Genomic DNA, 16,789 nt, shown 5'->3' with positions numbered 1-16,789 from the left:
TACGGAAGGCGGCTTCAGCTATCGCCCCTTGGACCTCGCCTTTGGCACGGATTGACAATTACATTTCGAGGATGGCTCGTGCTAGGTTGAAAGACAAGGCAACTATCTACTACAATTTGTTCAAAGTCAAAGTCTGGCAAAGCGTCAAGTGCACAATGGGTGATACTCTTTCTTAGATTTCTTCACAATATTCCAACACAACACTACTCCCTCTATGTTTGAAATGCTTGTTTTTGGGATATTTATACGGTCTACTTTGATAATCTATTAAAAATAGTTATACATTGCAATATTGTAAGTTTGATGTCTTCAATGTTGACAACTCTTCTGGATTGATAATCAAACATGTAAAGGTTGACCAATGCAATTTCTACAACGAGTAACATTTTGAAAAGGAATGAGTGGTAATAGATTTACCCCTTTTTTGTTGTGGAATTGATACTAACACAATTCATGAGATTCGTCCACAAAATTGTTATTTAATGTGATGAAGACTTCTAAGATAACTAACTTAACTAACATGTTTTCGAGAATCTTTCTATATTTTTAGTATCGAAACTGAAAGGAGAAATTTTGTTTCTACCACTCTAATTTTTGCCAATTTTGCTTATGCCACTCTCAAATTTGACATCTAACTTTTGCCACTCTTAGATTTTGACAATGTATCACAATTGACATTCAGTGGCAAAAGCAAAAAAGATTAGAGTGGCAATTGTGATACATTGTGAAAAGCTAACAGTGACAAAAGTAAAAATTAATATTTTTTGCTCGCTCCCTCGTTCCCTCCACTACCCCCCGCACGCGCCGCCACACGCCACGCACCACCACCAACCCAAGAAGCTCCCTCTCCTGTCTCCTCTTCCTTCTTCCTTCTCTCTCACAGGCACAAGAGTAGGTGCCGCCGGCCGGCATCGAGATTCGAGACCGACCATGTCGGCGTCGCCCGAGTTCTACAAGCCGGCGCCGGCCTTCTCCCCATGCCGCTCGCCGCTTGCCCCGCGCGGAGATGTCACCGCAGGAGCGGCCGGCGGAGCAGGAGTAGCAGGAGGAGTGGATCAGCAGGCAGGCGCGTGGGAGGAGCAGTGCTGCCGGACGCCGACGGGCAAGGGGAGCGAGCTGAAGCAGGCGGCCGTGACGTGCCCGCCGGCGCCGAGGAAGCCGCGGGCGCCGGCCGCGCCGTGCCGGAAGCGGCTGTTCGAGGTGGAGGTGTTCAGCCTGCGGCTGGAGGAGCTGGAGCGCCTCTTCTGGCGCCCGCACGCGCCGCCTCCGCCGCCCGAGAAGAAGGTCAAGCTCAAGCGCCGCAGGGTCGCGCCGCCGAGCGCCTCGCCGTCGCCGGGGCCCAGCAAGAGCTAGCTCGCTAGCAGGACGTGCGTCTGCCGGCCGGCCAAGCCGTTTTGGCCTGCCGGTGCTGGTCGCGGTAGGCAGCTAGTGTAAGATTTGGTACCGCGTTTTTACTGCTGTACTCGTGCTCTATGCTACTACTACTCGATTAGGTCAGTTCGTGGTACCCGTAGCTAGGTAGCAGTAGTAGCAGGAGCAGTTCTTTCTTTTTACTGTATGTGATACCCCGTAGCACCATTGGCGTACCCAGCGTGTGTGCAAGGTGTGCCGTGGCACACCCAAAAAAATTCGATTTTTTTATTACCATATGATATTTAGGCCCAAATCAACCCAAGCCCAGCGTGGCAGCGCCCCAGCCCATCTACTCCCGAGCGAGAGAGGCAGCGAGCCATCGATACAGTCCGTCGGCCAGGCAAAGCGCAGCCGCTGAAAGACCTAATCCAGCGCCCCCCTGCCCCCCATCCCCGTCCGGCCATCCCCATCCCCATCCGGCCATCCCGCCGGGGTCGTCCGCCGGACCGCCGTTCCTTGCCTCCTTCCACCGAGAAGGCGAGAAGAGTCGCCGCTCTGCTCCCCTTCGAGCGCTCCTTGCCTGGCTGGTGGATCTGCAGCCACCACGAGCCGCCGCCCGCCGGTCGCCGGACGTCCGAACTCCGTAGCCCGGCAGAGATGAGGAGCTGCTGCCCAAGCTTCTGAATGGCTTAATCCCTGCTGAATTCCTAGTTCGTGACGCCCTTTGGTTTTTGGGTGAGCTTCTGTCAATAGTACACTGTATATCCATTCAGTTAATTTGCTGTCCTAAACTGCCAATTGATTCTTAAATTTTTTGCACGAGGGATGATATTTGGTGCAGTGCATTGAAGGGAATATGTTGCCAATTGAGTAGTAGTATTGTTCAATCTTAAAGTTGTGCTTGTACTAATAGTTGTGTTTTTTGTTGTAATTGTAGAACCAAAGATGAAGAGGAATGGTGACATTCAGTCCTTTTTTCGGAATTATGAGGCTGCTAAAAGAAAGAAGGTTGCAGCCGAAGAGCAACCTGAAGATATAGTGTCAAATATTGAAGATGAAGCAGTCCATAATCCACCTCCAGTCCATTCTGCAGAGATTGAATTTGATATTGAAGATGAAGCAGTCCATTCCGATGTAGAGATTGAAAGTGATTGTGAAGATGAAGCAGTCCATTCTCCGTGTGCAAGGCCATATAATATTCAAAGGCTTCCTCCTGATCCAGGGGAGAGGATTCCTATTTCAGAGTATGATGTCGATGATCAAGATGAAGTTCGGAGACGATACATTGCAAAGCAAGCAGTCCAACCATATGCACACAACTTTCAAGTCAGAAAAATCTATGGTAAAAATCGACACTTCAACTTTGTTTGGTTTGAGACCTATAAATGGTTAGAATATAGTGTCAAATATGAGGCAGCATTTTGCTTTGTTGTTATTTGTTCAAAGGAAAATCGAATGGGGGGCCTAGGGGTGATGCCTTTGTTAATGGTGGTTGGAAAAATTGGTATAAGCCCGATGCATTGGTCAAACATGTTTTCAATCTTCACTTGATGCTTGTTATTCTTGGCTATACAAATGAGTTGTCCAAATCTGTGCAAAAGAGAGATCAAGATATTGTCAATGCAATGACACTTGTTAGTTTGGCGAAGAGTAGAATGCAACACATGAGGTCTCATGGTTGGGAAGAATTTCTTGCAAAGCTAACCTTATTTTGCAACAAACATGACATTCAAGTTCCTTTGTGGGAGGATATTTATAAGCCTAATCGAAGATCACGTCGGTATTATGAAGTACAAACAAATGATGATCGTTATAGAAGAGAAGTATATCTTGGTGTCATTGATCAAACCATTCAAGAGCTTGACAATCGGTTTGATGAGGTTAATACGGAGTTGCTTATTTGCATGTCGGCTTTGAATCCCCTCAATTCATTTGCTTCTTATGATGCACTCAAGGTAATGAGACTTGCTGAATTCTATCCCATGGACATTTCAAGCACAGATTTGATAAGGCTAGAATTTCAACTTACTAATTTTATTGATGATATGAGACAAGATGATAGGTTTAGAAATGCAAGTAATATTGGTGAGCTCTCTATTATGCTTGTTGCAACAAAGAAGCATGTTCTTTATGACTTGGTCTACTTACTCATCAAATTGATATTGATTTTACCGGTGGCGACGGCAAGTGTTGAAAGAGTATTTTCAGCAATGAATCTAGTGAAAAATAAGTTGAGGACTACTATGGGTGATGATCGCTTGAATGATTGCTTGGTGACATTTGTTGAACGGGATGTGTTCATGGAAGTAAGCAAAGATGACATAGTTAATGCTTTCATGGCAATGCAAAAACGTAGAGTTACCTAGTGATGTAAGTTTCTACTTATGCTTCTTTCATGTAAGACTATTCCTATTGTAATTGAGCACATTTGAGATATATTTTGTGAACTAAATTGTTGTGAGATTTGCATTAAGCTACTCATGTTATTATTTTGCCATATTTTGTCTGACACATGGATTAGGTGGGAAAAAAAATTTAGAGTGTGCACACCCTTCATTTTTTTCCTGGGTCCGCCACTGCGTAGCACCGTGGTCAATGGAGTAATAGTAGTACTAGTAAACTTGTAACAGGTTAAATTTCCTTCTTCCATAGTGTAATAATAGGTTTAAATTTCCTTCCATGGACATGGAGTGCAGGCTGTATAGATGTGTAATGAGACGCTTGATCGATGCTGTATCTGCCTATGTACCAGTCTAAGCAGTCTCGTTCCCAATACAAGTACTCCATACTACTTATTTGTTCTTCAGTCCTGTGTTTATTTTCTCTGAAATTTTAGCCTTGTTCTGTTTGGGTGCGGATTAATAAATCCAAAATCCCCTCAATTCCCTCCAACCATCTCAGAGCCTAATCCCATAGCAAGAGATTGTTAACCGAACGAGGCCAAGTGGGGTCGCTGCCAAGCTTAGGGCAAGCTAGGGCACGAGAGATGCTCTGATTCGTCAGTAACTTGGAGCAGTTTTCCATGGAATAATCCTGGCTTCCTTGCACGATGGTTGGCGTGGGGCGCCTCGTACGCCGGCGCGGCCGGCCCTATGCTACCGCTGCGACTGCGAGTTGCTGTCTCCGTCCGTCGTTGTCGCCTACGTTTGCCGATTGGTGGCGTTCTGTTTTCCTTCGATTGCAACCCTGGTGCTTAATGGATTCTTAACTCCTTGCTTTCAGTGGATAACACAGCGACGGCAGCGCCATCCTACTATAAAAATCCGGCCCTGCGCTATGCAGGCCGCAGGGGAGAGGAGGAATCACCCGTGCAGAGGTAAAGAGAGCAGTGAGTGGTGCAAACTAGCAATGATATGCCGCCGTGACTTTTACCGAAGTTTCTGCAGCTTTTTGGCGTCCGCAGCTCGTGAGGCGGAATGATTCCGCCACCACTGGTACTAATGAATGTGTTGGGGGGTGTTCAGTGTTCGCAGGCAGTTTCTGTCCTGGAATAGTCGAGCCGCAGGCGCTGCGAGAGGAGACGGCGTACGGCCGGGGAGATCTCCTGATGCCCTTTGCAGCCTTCCAGGCTCCCATCATCACGTCGTCCTCAAATCCTTCTGCCTTGCCGGGAACACTGTATTCCGGGGGAGACTTTTCTTTAGCACAGCAGCACGACTAACACGGCCATTAAATGGCTGTGTGTACGTATACGATTTCCATACGGATGAACGCAGCAGAACCCGTATCATATCATTATGGTTCCGATATGGGTTTTATTACAGCATCGTCCATTTGAAATTTTAACACAGCAATCTGCTGCGTCCATGGCGCATTTGCTGCCATTTAAGACGCGTGCAGAAAGCTGAGGACGCGCAGCACATTTCGCATAACTGGATGATGATTTGATTTCACATTTATTGAGCCAACGCTCGTTCATATACGGTGTACATACAGCACTGTACTGTTCGTTCGCTTCTGGTTGCTAACCCAGCTAAATCACTATGATACAAGGCTCTTGTCCCATAAATATACACCAAGGAAAGATAATGGTGGTAGCATCATCAAAATGGAAAGAGGTTGAAAGAATTGACAATATTGATGCGGACCAAAATATAAGAGGAAAACAGCTCTATATGCAGCTGGAGCAAACAAAAATGAAACGGTTACAAACCACCGCCTTCACCTACGACGCTGCCTCAATCTTCTCAATGGTTTCTAACCTCGTTTTCCTTTTCCATCCTTTCATGGTGGCCACCAGGTTAACCAGCCCGACAACCTGGCTCTTGCTGTATTCCTACAGAGTTACGCAGCGATAGAGGGTGTAAATTATTTGCATCTTCTAGTTTAAAATGAGCTTCTAGTAAGATTCTCCGAGTTCTTACTGGATGAGACCGTGCCCAGTGGACATACTCCGTCTCTGGCAAATAATAAGCCTGTTTTATTCAAAGAAGAATCGTTAACAGTAATAAGCATGTTTTATTCAAAGAAGAATCGTTAACAGCAATGGTCTTTGTCAATACCGAATTTATATGGGAAATGAAATACAAGGTTAAATGACGTCCATGTAGAAGGTACTCTCCAGGCAGAACTAATGCCATTAAATTACGGTAATGCTATTCAGCTGACGTTCGCTGGGAGGGGATGGCAAATCATACTTTTTTATGGCAATTTATATTGTCGCGAGGATGTCAATTTTACTTTGCAAGCACGGCAAATACTGGCAAAAAACTGAACTGAGGCAGATTTGCCATGCTTGCCAACTAAACTTGCCATCCTTGGCCAACATAAATTGCCATGCAAATCGTTCCCAGCTGACGTTCGCTGGTTAAGCCGGCCTTAAAGTACTGGTATGCACATGATGGTTCAACAAATCTGTGTTACATACCTTCACGAAAGTTTCCACAATTTGCAGCCTCGGCTTAACATTTGACGATACTATGTGTTGCAGCCCATTGATCAGTACCTGAAAGAACAGTAAAACTCTTATACCAAGTCTTGCTCCATGCCTTTCATCCACTCACAAAACATCACAGCGTAAGATTACAACCTGAAGGTCAAGTGACATCAATGCACGCCCTTCATCAGTGCACCTTTTCACTCTAGACAGCCCTTCAACTAACACTTCTGCAATGCTCTCTATGCCATAGTCCAGCAAGAGGTGTTGGAGCTGGGAAGAACATGAGAAATTTAATTGCCTTCAATGTGAGTAATCATCAAAATTTTGTTAGGACAAACAAATGCAGAGATTCTTGAATTCTGGAAAGTTACTCCTCCGTTCCAAAATAAGTGTCGTGGTTTTAGTTCAAATTTGAACTAGAACTACAGCACTTATTTTGAAACAGAGGGAGTAAAAATCTAATTAACACACGCATAATAAACAAAGTCAAGGTGATACTAAAGAGAAAAATATTCAGTTAACTGGCTCACGCTAACCTCCTTAGAAATTCCTCCATGATCCAATCTTGTTTTGTAATGTTTGAACTCGCCCAATAATAAATCAACGTAACTGGAATAGAAAAAAAAGGTCCAAACCAAACAATAATCAGTGGCACTTTCAGAGCATCATGTATTCAGCTTCACGGTACCAAGGAGTAACACTGACTGCAAGAGTAGAAGGTGTGATTTTATCTTCAAAAACTAAACTTTGCAAGGCATAGGAAGGAAGCAATACTATATAGCCACAGAACTCCATCAACATCGCATGCAAATTGATGGATTTAATTTGAAAACTATAATGCACAAGTGAATAAGACACGGTTCCAGAGAATAGTTCAAACGGAACATAAGAAAGGGGCCAAAGAGAGACTCAAAGCAAGAAATTTCAAGCTACTGGCAAAAAGGCGGCTTAAATATAACCATACCCATTGTGGTCTGTGCCAAGCTCCTTGACCTCCCATTTGGCATTTGCTATCTTATCCGGATACCTGAAAAGCACATCAAATGCAGTAGCTGAGCAAGATGCTATTGTTATATACTTCTAATAGCATCTATGGAGATGCCTATTTCACCCAAGTTATACTCGGCCAAAAGAAATATTAATGACACAAGATTTCAAGGGATTCACGAAACACATGCAAAGTTTATTCAACATACCCATTGATATGCAAAAGCATCCGTGCACTTGTTCTATGAATGTGCTCAGCCAAGTCTGGAACGGTGTCCACCTATCATAAACAAGAAAAATGGCAGATTTCAGCATTTACACAGAATGTACCATGGACAATAGCAGCAGCAATTACAACAAAAGTCGAGATTTACCAATGTCCCAAAAAACTCTTCAACAACAGAAGTATTATTTTGAGACAACACAGAATGTAGATGGGCTCTAGATCTGTTCAAAACTCGAGCAACCAGTGATACTGTTTCGGCAGCTGCGCATCTCTCCTGCGAGAAAAGGAGAAGTTCCAAATATAGATTCAGGTATTCACTCCCCACTCATAATAGTAGTTTTAAGGTAAACTGAGATATGGAACTATGGGGATTGTGGACATACAGACATACATTTTTCTTATACTAATGTGAAGAAAAAGCTTATAATAGCATCCATGGCGCTTTATAAAGCATATGTTCAGGCACAAAAACAATCTGCTAGCCATATGCTTTTTAAACACCTAATTAAGCAGAAGGAACCTTCAGAACACAAAATTTTCAGTTTGACCTAGTTCATGAGAGAGAATTACACTGATAGTGAGGCACGCGTTCAAGGACTTATGTAAGAATATTATCATAAAGAAAGGATCACATCAGCCTCATGCCTACACCTTATAAATTTCTCCCAGTCCTACATCTAGATTCTTTCCATTGTGCCTTTTTTTAAATGACACATAATCCTCCATTAATTTGTACATGAAAATCATCTGCAGACAATATTTGTTTTTCCTTACTTTTGCCCTCCACTTTCTCCACCATACTACAGTTATAGGCTGACAATGACAAGAACTCTGCTCTCTTCACTATCCACAAGTAACTTCACAAGGCAAAAAGGTACTCGGCATCCCCTCACATTACATCCAAAAGTTTTGCCTTCCCAATAACCAGCTGCTATAACTTCTTTCTCATATTCACACAAATCAATATAAGCTACTCTGTATCAAAATATAAGACGTTTTTGTAGGCTGCGGTGCCAAGGGGAGCAATTGGCTATTAAAAGTAAACCATGAACCAAATATGGAAAACTGTTCCGTGGTAACCAGCAGAAATGAATGCTAAATTCATCACAGCTGCGAGAGTTTATCTTTTTAAATTTAGAAAAATATTGGAGCAGTTAATGCTGAAGCCATGAAAATATAGACATGTCGCTAATGTTATGAAATTTCATTCACAGCCTCTTAATAACTCCAAGGGCTGCATGAAACCATGAATTAACAGACATGACCTGAATTTTTATGAAGCAAGCTCAAGCCAAATGTGTTGTCTATGACAGGCAAACATCAAATTTATGGTGAGTACTGTACTCAGTTCCAAATACTAAAATATGTTAAAGTGCACATACATAAGGCTATAAGCATAGCCATGTAAAACAAGCTGTTACCTTTAACCCATAGGAGGTGAACATTGAGCTTGGGGGCGCAGTAGGCATCACATCCATTTGGGCAATAGTTGAACCAATTGATAAAGATGATGAAGATGGATACAAACTGTTCTGTGGTTTAATCCACTGATCAGAGTCTTGTGTTATTTTTGATAAAGCCGCTTTAAGCCGAACTGAATACAACACAAGCATCAGAAAGGATATACGAGCTCCAAATCAGCAATCATGAATTTGCATTAATAGCAAAGAACCACGAGCCAAGAAAAATGTTGGACAAAGCATATAACCCATACATGATTGAGAATCAGGTAGTGGCTTGCCACTTTGACTCCTGTCCTGGTACCCAAATGTCTCATATATGTGGTGATAAAAGATGCCAAAAAGTTGGAACATGCCCTGGAATAAGTTGTTAAGTATGAACAACAGAAGATATTCCACAAACTTCAAATGCATGCAATTTACCGCAACAAAAATCTTTTGACACCATAACTGACCTTAAAAAGCTCAACATTGACCATTTCCAGCTTTTGCATAAGTCTAGCATATTTATCCATCATCCTGATTCCAGTGAAGCAGTGACAGCTTAGCTTAGGCAGTTACGTTATAGGAATTTCTCAAGTTAAGGTACAAAAATATTTGATACCTTAATAAAGAAAGTGATGATCCTGTCTGTGATGAAATGTCTCCATCTTTCCAATGTGAAGTATTGCCTTTCACAATTTTTGTTTTCAATGTCCTACTGGGCAATTGACTATCTTCATCAATGAAATCAGCAAGAAGGTCTTCATTCTCTTCATCAAATGGTGAATTATTTCCATTGCCAACTGATGAGTTGAACAGCACATTGCCCTTGGGGGATTCCGCGGAGCCATTCTCTAACTTGAAAGAAAATGGGTTCCCCATATTATGCCAGGAAGCAAATCCATTGTTTTGCCTTCCTGTATTGGTTGCGGTAGAATTTCCACGGAAATAATCTTTTGGCAAGGTAGAACTACCACTGGTAGGCGAAATCAGTGCAGCGCCATCACCAGTAAGTCCTGCTAAACTAATTATCTGACTAGCTTCAGCAGACATTATTGTCCAAGATTCCTTTTCCAGTACCATTTTAAGTGCCTGCCAAAAGAATCACAAAATGAAAACTATTAAAATGCCACACTGAAATAAAAGTCAAGAATGACCATGCCATCAATAAAGTAAAATGCCGACTAGAGCAATCCATACAATACCAGAACACAAAACAGTAGTGAAACATAGCAAAGTATGTAAATGCCCCAGTTCATAATGCGGTTGTGCTTGTACTGTTAAAAAACGAGCCGGGGGAGGGGGTGGATAGGGAAGCCTCAGGTTGTTTTATCAAAAGAGTCACAAGTGGATTTACTGTTGTACTGACTCAGGAAATTGATACAAAGATAAACAGTAGCTGCTCGCATCGAGATCAGTCTACAACAGCAAATCCTGAAATGCAATGGCTAAAACATTGGCACCATGTTTCTACAGAAACTACACTCTTTGCTCGATGCTATAGTTTCAACGGTGGTTTAATAACTTGACAGCACTCATGGAGTTTGCATAGTTGGATAAAGGTCTAGTGTGATAATTTCCTTTTATCTGACCCGCAGAACAATTCATGCTTGTACTCCTAATAACTGAATAGTAGTCATTGAGCATACGTATATATTTTGCCGGTGAAAGGTCACTATGTAGTTCAAACAGACTGTCTTCAGCTTCTGTCGGAATTCGCTAGCTTCAAACCCACAAAATGCTTCACCGGCCAGAATAAATAGTGTGAGATCTTCATAGTTCTTCAGAAATTGGTATATGCTAGTTGAAGAAACAGCTGAACAAGCCAGTAAAACAGACAGGCGACTTGTTGCCAGTTGCCAAAGATTTCTCCGGCCCCTTTCAAATGTATATTTAACAAGTTTTGTAGCATCTGTCCTCAGTTGATAGAATGGAGCATCTGTTCCTGATGTGCTAGCATCAGGATTACTGACAGAAGATGGCATCCTGTCGCTCTTCGTGGCAGCAACATCATCCTGATTGACTACTGCACTTGAATGGCTTCTTCCTGTATCAGCTGAAGTTCCACTTGGACTCTTAGACGTGTTATTCTGAAGAGAAGAACACACAGGTTCCATTAATAACAAACATTCAAATCAGAATCGTTAAGAACTCAACCAAAATATTTCATCAGATTTAGATGCAAATCTATGGGAAGATAGATCAAACTAGATCAGGTCGACTGGCAACATATATGATTTTTACCAACTATCAGTTCCATAAACAGAGAAGAGTTTAAGAAACTGTTGACATTTGACACCTGTATATAAGAAGCTTCTTCAGCTGGAAGTTCCTACGGCATCACATATACAATCGATAACAAAATATAATTTGTAGCTTTTCATAATGGTTTACACTTACATAGAAATGGATTCACCAATTCTAGCACAAACATGATTCAGAAGGCAAGTCCAAATACGAATTGGACTTGCTTATGAGGCTGCCATTAATCTAGACACGCCATCAAAATTTCAAGAAAATAAATTTGACCGCACACCTATAAAAAAAGTTACCTTTGCTTCTGGGCAAAAGCTCATAATAGCATAATATGACCGCATCAACGAAAATATGCTCTCAAGAGTTTTTAACAAGCAGGAGCGGAGTTTGGACTCAGGAACTTGAACACAAAGATCACTGTATGTAAATCTGCAGAAAAAAAACATCAGTGGAGTGAGTACTCAAGAGAAACTTGAATAGTGTCTGGTTTTATATTTGGAGTATCTAGCCCACAAGATTCCCTCAAAAAAACTGACGTGGGTTTATCTGTAAAATGACACAAATGATAGGACACATTTACATACATCTTATACTGCTTTAGATGATTGGAAACGGTCGGTCAGTGTATGGCAACATAGACTGGGTTGGTACACCACTATTCTAGCAGAGAAGGGACCATGATTTTCCGCAGAAACTGCAGCACTTGAGACAATAGCATGCGAACATATGAAGCTCCAATTTTTGAGTAAATCGATCCCAGTGTAAGATGTAAATTGTGAAACATAATCCTTTTAAGTTAATAGTTTGGTTTGCCAAAAAAAATCGTCCAAGGCTGATAAAATCCACCCATCCATATGTTATGGAAAACAGTGTAAGTTCTATTTAATCTTAGTGCAATGAAAAGAACAAAAATAAGGTACTAGATACATACCTATTTCTCTGTGTATTATTTCCCACCTCCTGCAATATTAGAGAAAATGGTATGTTATGGAAAGAGCTGTCATATCGCACAACCACCCAAGTGAGCAAAAATACATCACTACATAACTTGGACTGCAAGTCAATCTACTTTTATCTGGACCAAAGCAATCTACTAGACCTAGACTAACAGGAAACCATAATAACCCCTAAAAAATATGGCATGTGAAGGAGTTAACAGTAAAAGAGTGTATGAACAGCACGAGTATAGCAAGGAAGAATATGTCAATAAATCAAATGTGATACCTCTTCCAACATTTCCTTCAGGACAATATGTGTTCGAGAGAGTACTTCTTGCAAAAAGAAACTCTGCATCTTTTCAGCCATGCCACCAATGTCACCCATCAATGCGAATGCATCAATCACCTATAATTCAGAGTTAATCGTTAAAAGGATATAATTCAAGAAAGTTAGCAAAAAAATATAACCAACCCAAGAAAGCATACAAATTAATGGCCAGGTAAATACTCACGGTTAGATAGCTTTCTTCACTGAAGGTCTGACAAACTCCCAGTAAATGGTTGTCCAACTTTCTGATTGTCCTTGCTAACCATGCCTGCAGGGCAGAAATACCATAATCAGAATATAAATATAAAAAATAAAACAAACGAAGTGAGAAATGCAGATGACTCCATCGAATTTGATGGTGCTCAAGAGTTTTGTTTCTCTGAATAACCCAACAGAAAACCATGGGATGAATGCAACAATTACCTCAATCCCTCGTCCCATTTCTTGTACGGCGGAAAGGCCTGAATAGTTCTCCAAGATTTGCAGATACTCTGGTAATAATTGAAATGCCTGCGACCATCAGTAAGGTATCATAAGGAAACTAACACAATTTGGACGAAAAATATGGATTGCCATACACATAGCAAACACATGTAGGGTCATTTAAGTGGAGTAAAACAACCCTCATTCGAAAATGTGATTATGGGGTTGAAAACTACTGTGGTAAGATTGTGAAATAAAGATTATGCATATATCTATCTTGAGTAGAGAAGAAGATAAACAACGAACTAGACCAAATTAAAAGTGCTCATGGCCAAAATCAGCCTACCTGAAAGTAATTTTCTTTCTCAACAAAAGTTTCTAGCTCCATTTGCATATCTTGAGCATGTCGAAGTTCTGTAAGAACAGGAAGAACATCCTGCATTACACAAAAACTAAACCTTTTTATGTATAGATCCTCAATTCTACTTATCTAGAGCTAGCTGTAGTGAAAGAGATATAGAATTTAAATTTAACAATGCATTAAACATTAATAACTCCATCTTAAGAGTTAACACCATGATAGACAAAGGAAGTGTTGATCTAGAAGGAGTTAACACACCAAGAACCTCATCTTACAATAGAATTAGAATGGCAGCTCAGTGATCTTTATGAACAGCCTAAGGACAATCACCAAGCTTATCCATTTAACGCAGAACATACAGATAAAACAACAGCAGGCACCTACCAACAAAGCTTGTTTTTTCTTTGATTTTACATTGACAACCAGATCCCTTGACACCTCATTCTTGGAAGAGGATATGTGCCTTCGACCGTTCTGAAATAATAATTAATTCATAAGGGCCAGATACCCATGAGGGGTAAAATAATGTTTGCAAGGAGAAATAATCGTGAGGTAATACCATGCAGATCACATTTGCAACCTTTAAGTCTTGTTCTAACTCCATCACTAACTGCATCCCCTTCACTGGCCAAAAATTAGTATCAGAAATCTGGTTTTCATTGAAAGGCGACGTTTTGGTAGCATCCAATACATATGTCTATTAATCATAACTAAAAGGGCTTAAAAACCTAAACATGTCAAAGGAGAAGCACCCATCCGATGGATCAGTCAAAGACAAAATTGCAAAGGAATTCAATGGAAACATATCCTATAGTGTGCAGAGAAATAGAAAACTAATCAATGAAGATATTGTACAGTCTGATCGGACACATACCCATTTCTTCATGGTGACCCATAACATGATGAGACAATCGTTCTGCAATCTTGTCGAGCTGCGCTAATCTCAAAGTAGACTGCAAAAATGAAATGTGCATCGTTAGAAAAAAGATGGAAAGTGTTAATGTGGTAACAGAAGCGCACATGCATAGAGATATAACTGAACTTTTGGTGGCGATTGTCAAATATATTCATGGATAACTAGAATGATAGGAACGACAAAAGGGAGTCGGTTTCTTCTACAAAGGGCATAAGTTGCATTCATAAGGCAATTACTTCCGAAACTGTCATTAACATATCCGCATTGGTATGCGTGCAAATGTCACTCGGAAGAATGGACTACATAAGTTTGTACTCCCTCCGTTCCTAAATGTAAGTCTTTGTAGAGATTCCACTATAAACCGCATACGGATGTATATAGATGTATTTTAAGTTTAGATTCATTCATTTTGCTCCGTATGTAGTCCACCTAGTGAAATCTCTACAAAGACTTATATTTAGGAACAGAGGGAGTACATAGCATGCACTGGTGATAATGACTTGAGGTGATTATAACTGACACACTAACCTGCTTATCGAAATAGGTGGCGTCACCAGCTCCTTCCGAAATATTTGCCAGAATGTACTTTATGGGGTCGAATTCCTGCACATAATTGGAACTCAAAAGCATCAAGTCCAACTGGCACAAAGCGGCGGCACCCATGCCTCGAAAAATGCAGCACCAACCTCCTCATAGAACACCTCCTCGAGCTCATCAACGGCTGGCCCCTGCGGGTTGCTCCCGTAGATCGAGACCAGGTCCTCCGAATTGGACGGCAGGTTGATCCTCTCGTGTGGTGGCAGCCCGGCGATCGCGCGCGCAGCGGCCGCGGCTGCAGCAGCTCGAGCTGGAACCTACAGGCGCACGGCACAATGATAGGCAGCCAACCACTATCGCCGGATCCAACACGGGGCGACGGGAGGGAGGGAGGGGTGGAGCAGCACGATACCTCGGGGCGGGAAGGGGCAGGGGCTGGGGTCGGGGGGATGAGGCCGAGGGAGCGCGCGGAGCGGACGGAGCTGAGGAGCCTCTCGCCGACGCGGGAGAGGTCCATGCCGCCGCCCTGGATCAGGAGCAGGGGCAGGAAGACGAGCGGCGAGGGCCCCGACTCGAAGAGCTCGCCACCGCCGCCGCCGAAGAGGGAGGGGGAGGCGGAGGAGGAGGAGGCCGATGGCGCGGTAGGCGGCGGCGCGTCGCCCCGCATCTCAGCGGCGCCGCGCCCCGTCGGCGCGGCGGGGGACCATGGGAGGGAGCGCCGCCCGCGGCAGCTCCCAGATCCGCGCGCGGGTTAGGGCTCGCCCCGCGCGTCGTCGGTGGGCTGGATCGCGCGGGGGAGAGGACCAGGCGGTTGGTCGGTCGCGTGGCTCCTGTGTGTCTGTCTGCGTGTGTTGGAGTGGGGGGGAGAGGACGTACGGTACGGGGCTGGAAGAGAAGAACGGTGAGGTAATGACGAGACGAGGAAGGGGATGAACTGGCATGGGTTCTTTTTTCTTTCTTTCTCCGCGGCATTTTTCCACGGGGAAAGGTTCCGTGTTTTCAGGTAGTAGCTTCGAATTACCGTCCTGTGAAGTGTTCGGGTCATGTGTGTTGATGAGTTTCCTTTTTCACACCTCATGTGAAGAATTCTTTTGTTTTTGCATGTGCACGAATAATAAACATACAAGTAATCCATGTATAGTATTGAAATTTGCATTACGCCATTTTTTTGGTTTTTACTCCTTCGTCCCAAATTACTTGTCTCACATTTATCTAGACACAAATGTATCTATTATATAATTTTTTTTATGGATCATGAGAACCGCATAGGCCTTGGTTGAGTTTTAACTTTTGCATGTTTAGGTCGAAACCATCATAAATTTACTAGTGAGATACTAATTGTGCCACATAGCATACACCATGCAATATAGGGGTGTTTGTTTTCAGGGACTTTTTTGTGTGGGGACTAGAAAAAGTCCCTCTTAGAGACTTTTTTACCAAACGGGAGGGACTTTTTAGGGACTAAACTAGGCATTTGGGACTAAATGGAGAAGACTCTCAAGGAGAGTCTTTTTGGGGACTTTTCCAACAATGCCCCTCCATGCATCCATTGGCGCGCCACCCCATGGTGTTGTTTGATTGTTATTTTTCTATATACTAGGGGCAACATGGTCATTTAATAACCTCTAGAAAGGGACTAGGGACTTTTTAGTCTCTGGAAACAAACAGGGAGGGATTTTTTAGGGACTAGGGACTTTTTAGTAGGGACTGGAAAAAGTCCTAGGACTTATGAACCAAACAGGGCCATACATTGGCACCCTTCATTGCACTTGCATAATCAAGAGAATTAATACAACCCTACCATAATTCCGCATGCAATGTTACACCACAGATATAAGGTTTGCACAATATAACGGCAACACTAGTAAAAAAAGAGATTCGATGAATTATGAACTTTGTCTCAACCATGGACAAAGCTAATTAAGTTATGACCAGGGTGTCCTAGCCCCCCACCCCCACCCCCACCCTCAAAATTAAATCGGGATGGGAGGCTTTTTCCACTTCGGCATGTTTATACAACATACACCACATAAAAATTAGATAATCGTCACCATGTGTTGATTCTAAAACCCAACCAATTTAGTTTGCTTCATCAAGTTTTCATGTTTGTGTTTATCATCACATAATGTTAACTCTTCATGTT

General features: G+C 42.6%; 2 protein-coding genes across 7 annotated transcripts; one reads left to right on the top strand and one right to left on the bottom strand.

The window, feature by feature from the left end:
- The first annotated feature begins 650 nt into the window (after nt 1-650).
- On the top strand, nt 651-5,411 carry LOC123127461 (cyclin-dependent protein kinase inhibitor SMR1). 6 transcript variants are annotated; one of them, XM_044547195.1, is made up of 5 exons: nt 1,369-2,088; nt 2,291-2,695; nt 2,800-3,723; nt 4,576-4,669; nt 4,818-5,411. In XM_044547195.1, the coding sequence occupies exons 2-3, from the start codon at nt 2,299-2,301 to the stop codon at nt 3,717-3,719; spliced, it is 1,317 nt and encodes a 438-aa protein (XP_044403130.1). In that variant the 5' UTR covers nt 1,369-2,088; nt 2,291-2,298; the 3' UTR covers nt 3,720-3,723; nt 4,576-4,669; nt 4,818-5,411. The 6 variants fall into 6 exon arrangements, with proteins under 6 accessions (XP_044403144.1, XP_044403141.1, XP_044403130.1 ...); XM_044547201.1 differs by lacking the exon at nt 2,800-3,723; XM_044547198.1 differs by having other exon boundaries at nt 4,576-5,411.
- On the bottom strand, nt 5,223-15,539 carry LOC123127454 (syndetin). The gene is made up of 25 exons (XM_044547176.1): nt 15,059-15,539; nt 14,796-14,963; nt 14,638-14,712; nt 14,068-14,146; nt 13,753-13,817; nt 13,578-13,667; nt 13,179-13,268; nt 12,833-12,919; nt 12,594-12,677; nt 12,368-12,487; nt 12,075-12,103; nt 11,440-11,572; nt 10,537-10,977; nt 9,510-9,979; nt 9,361-9,424; nt 9,160-9,262; nt 8,867-9,039; nt 7,594-7,719; nt 7,429-7,499; nt 7,197-7,259; nt 6,769-6,841; nt 6,383-6,502; nt 6,221-6,298; nt 5,718-5,768; nt 5,223-5,629 (listed from the first exon to the last, which is right to left on the bottom strand). The coding sequence occupies exons 1-25, from the start codon at nt 15,311-15,313 to the stop codon at nt 5,519-5,521; spliced, it is 3,219 nt and encodes a 1,072-aa protein (XP_044403111.1). The 5' UTR covers nt 15,314-15,539; the 3' UTR covers nt 5,223-5,518.
- Between the last annotated feature and the right edge of the window lie 1,250 nt (nt 15,540-16,789).

Source organism: Triticum aestivum, chromosome 1B (assembly GCF_018294505.1).
Source record: "Triticum aestivum cultivar Chinese Spring chromosome 1B, IWGSC CS RefSeq v2.1, whole genome shotgun sequence".
Lineage (NCBI taxonomy): Eukaryota > Viridiplantae > Streptophyta > Magnoliopsida > Poales > Poaceae > Triticum > Triticum aestivum.
Note: the sequence above shows the minus strand (reverse complement) of the source record. Positions and strands in the feature narration are given on the sequence as shown.

Excerpts from the sequence above, each read along its gene's own strand:
- LOC123127461 (XM_044547195.1), top strand. The coding sequence starts at position 2,299 with ATGAAGAGGAATGGTGACATTCAGTCCTTTTTTCGGAATTATGAGGCT. Across the intron at positions 2,696-2,799 it reads TCAAGTCAGAAAAATCTATG|GAAAATCGAATGGGGGGCCT; the intron begins GTAAAAATCGAC and ends ATTTGTTCAAAG.
- LOC123127454 (XM_044547176.1), bottom strand. The coding sequence starts at position 15,313 with ATGCGGGGCGACGCGCCGCCGCCTACCGCGCCATCGGCCTCCTCCTCC. Across the intron at positions 12,678-12,832 it reads AAATGGGACGAGGGATTGAG|GCATGGTTAGCAAGGACAAT; the intron begins GTAATTGTTGCA and ends TCTGCCCTGCAG. Across the intron at positions 12,488-12,593 it reads GTGAAGAAAGCTATCTAACC|GTGATTGATGCATTCGCATT; the intron begins GTGAGTATTTAC and ends TCTGAATTATAG.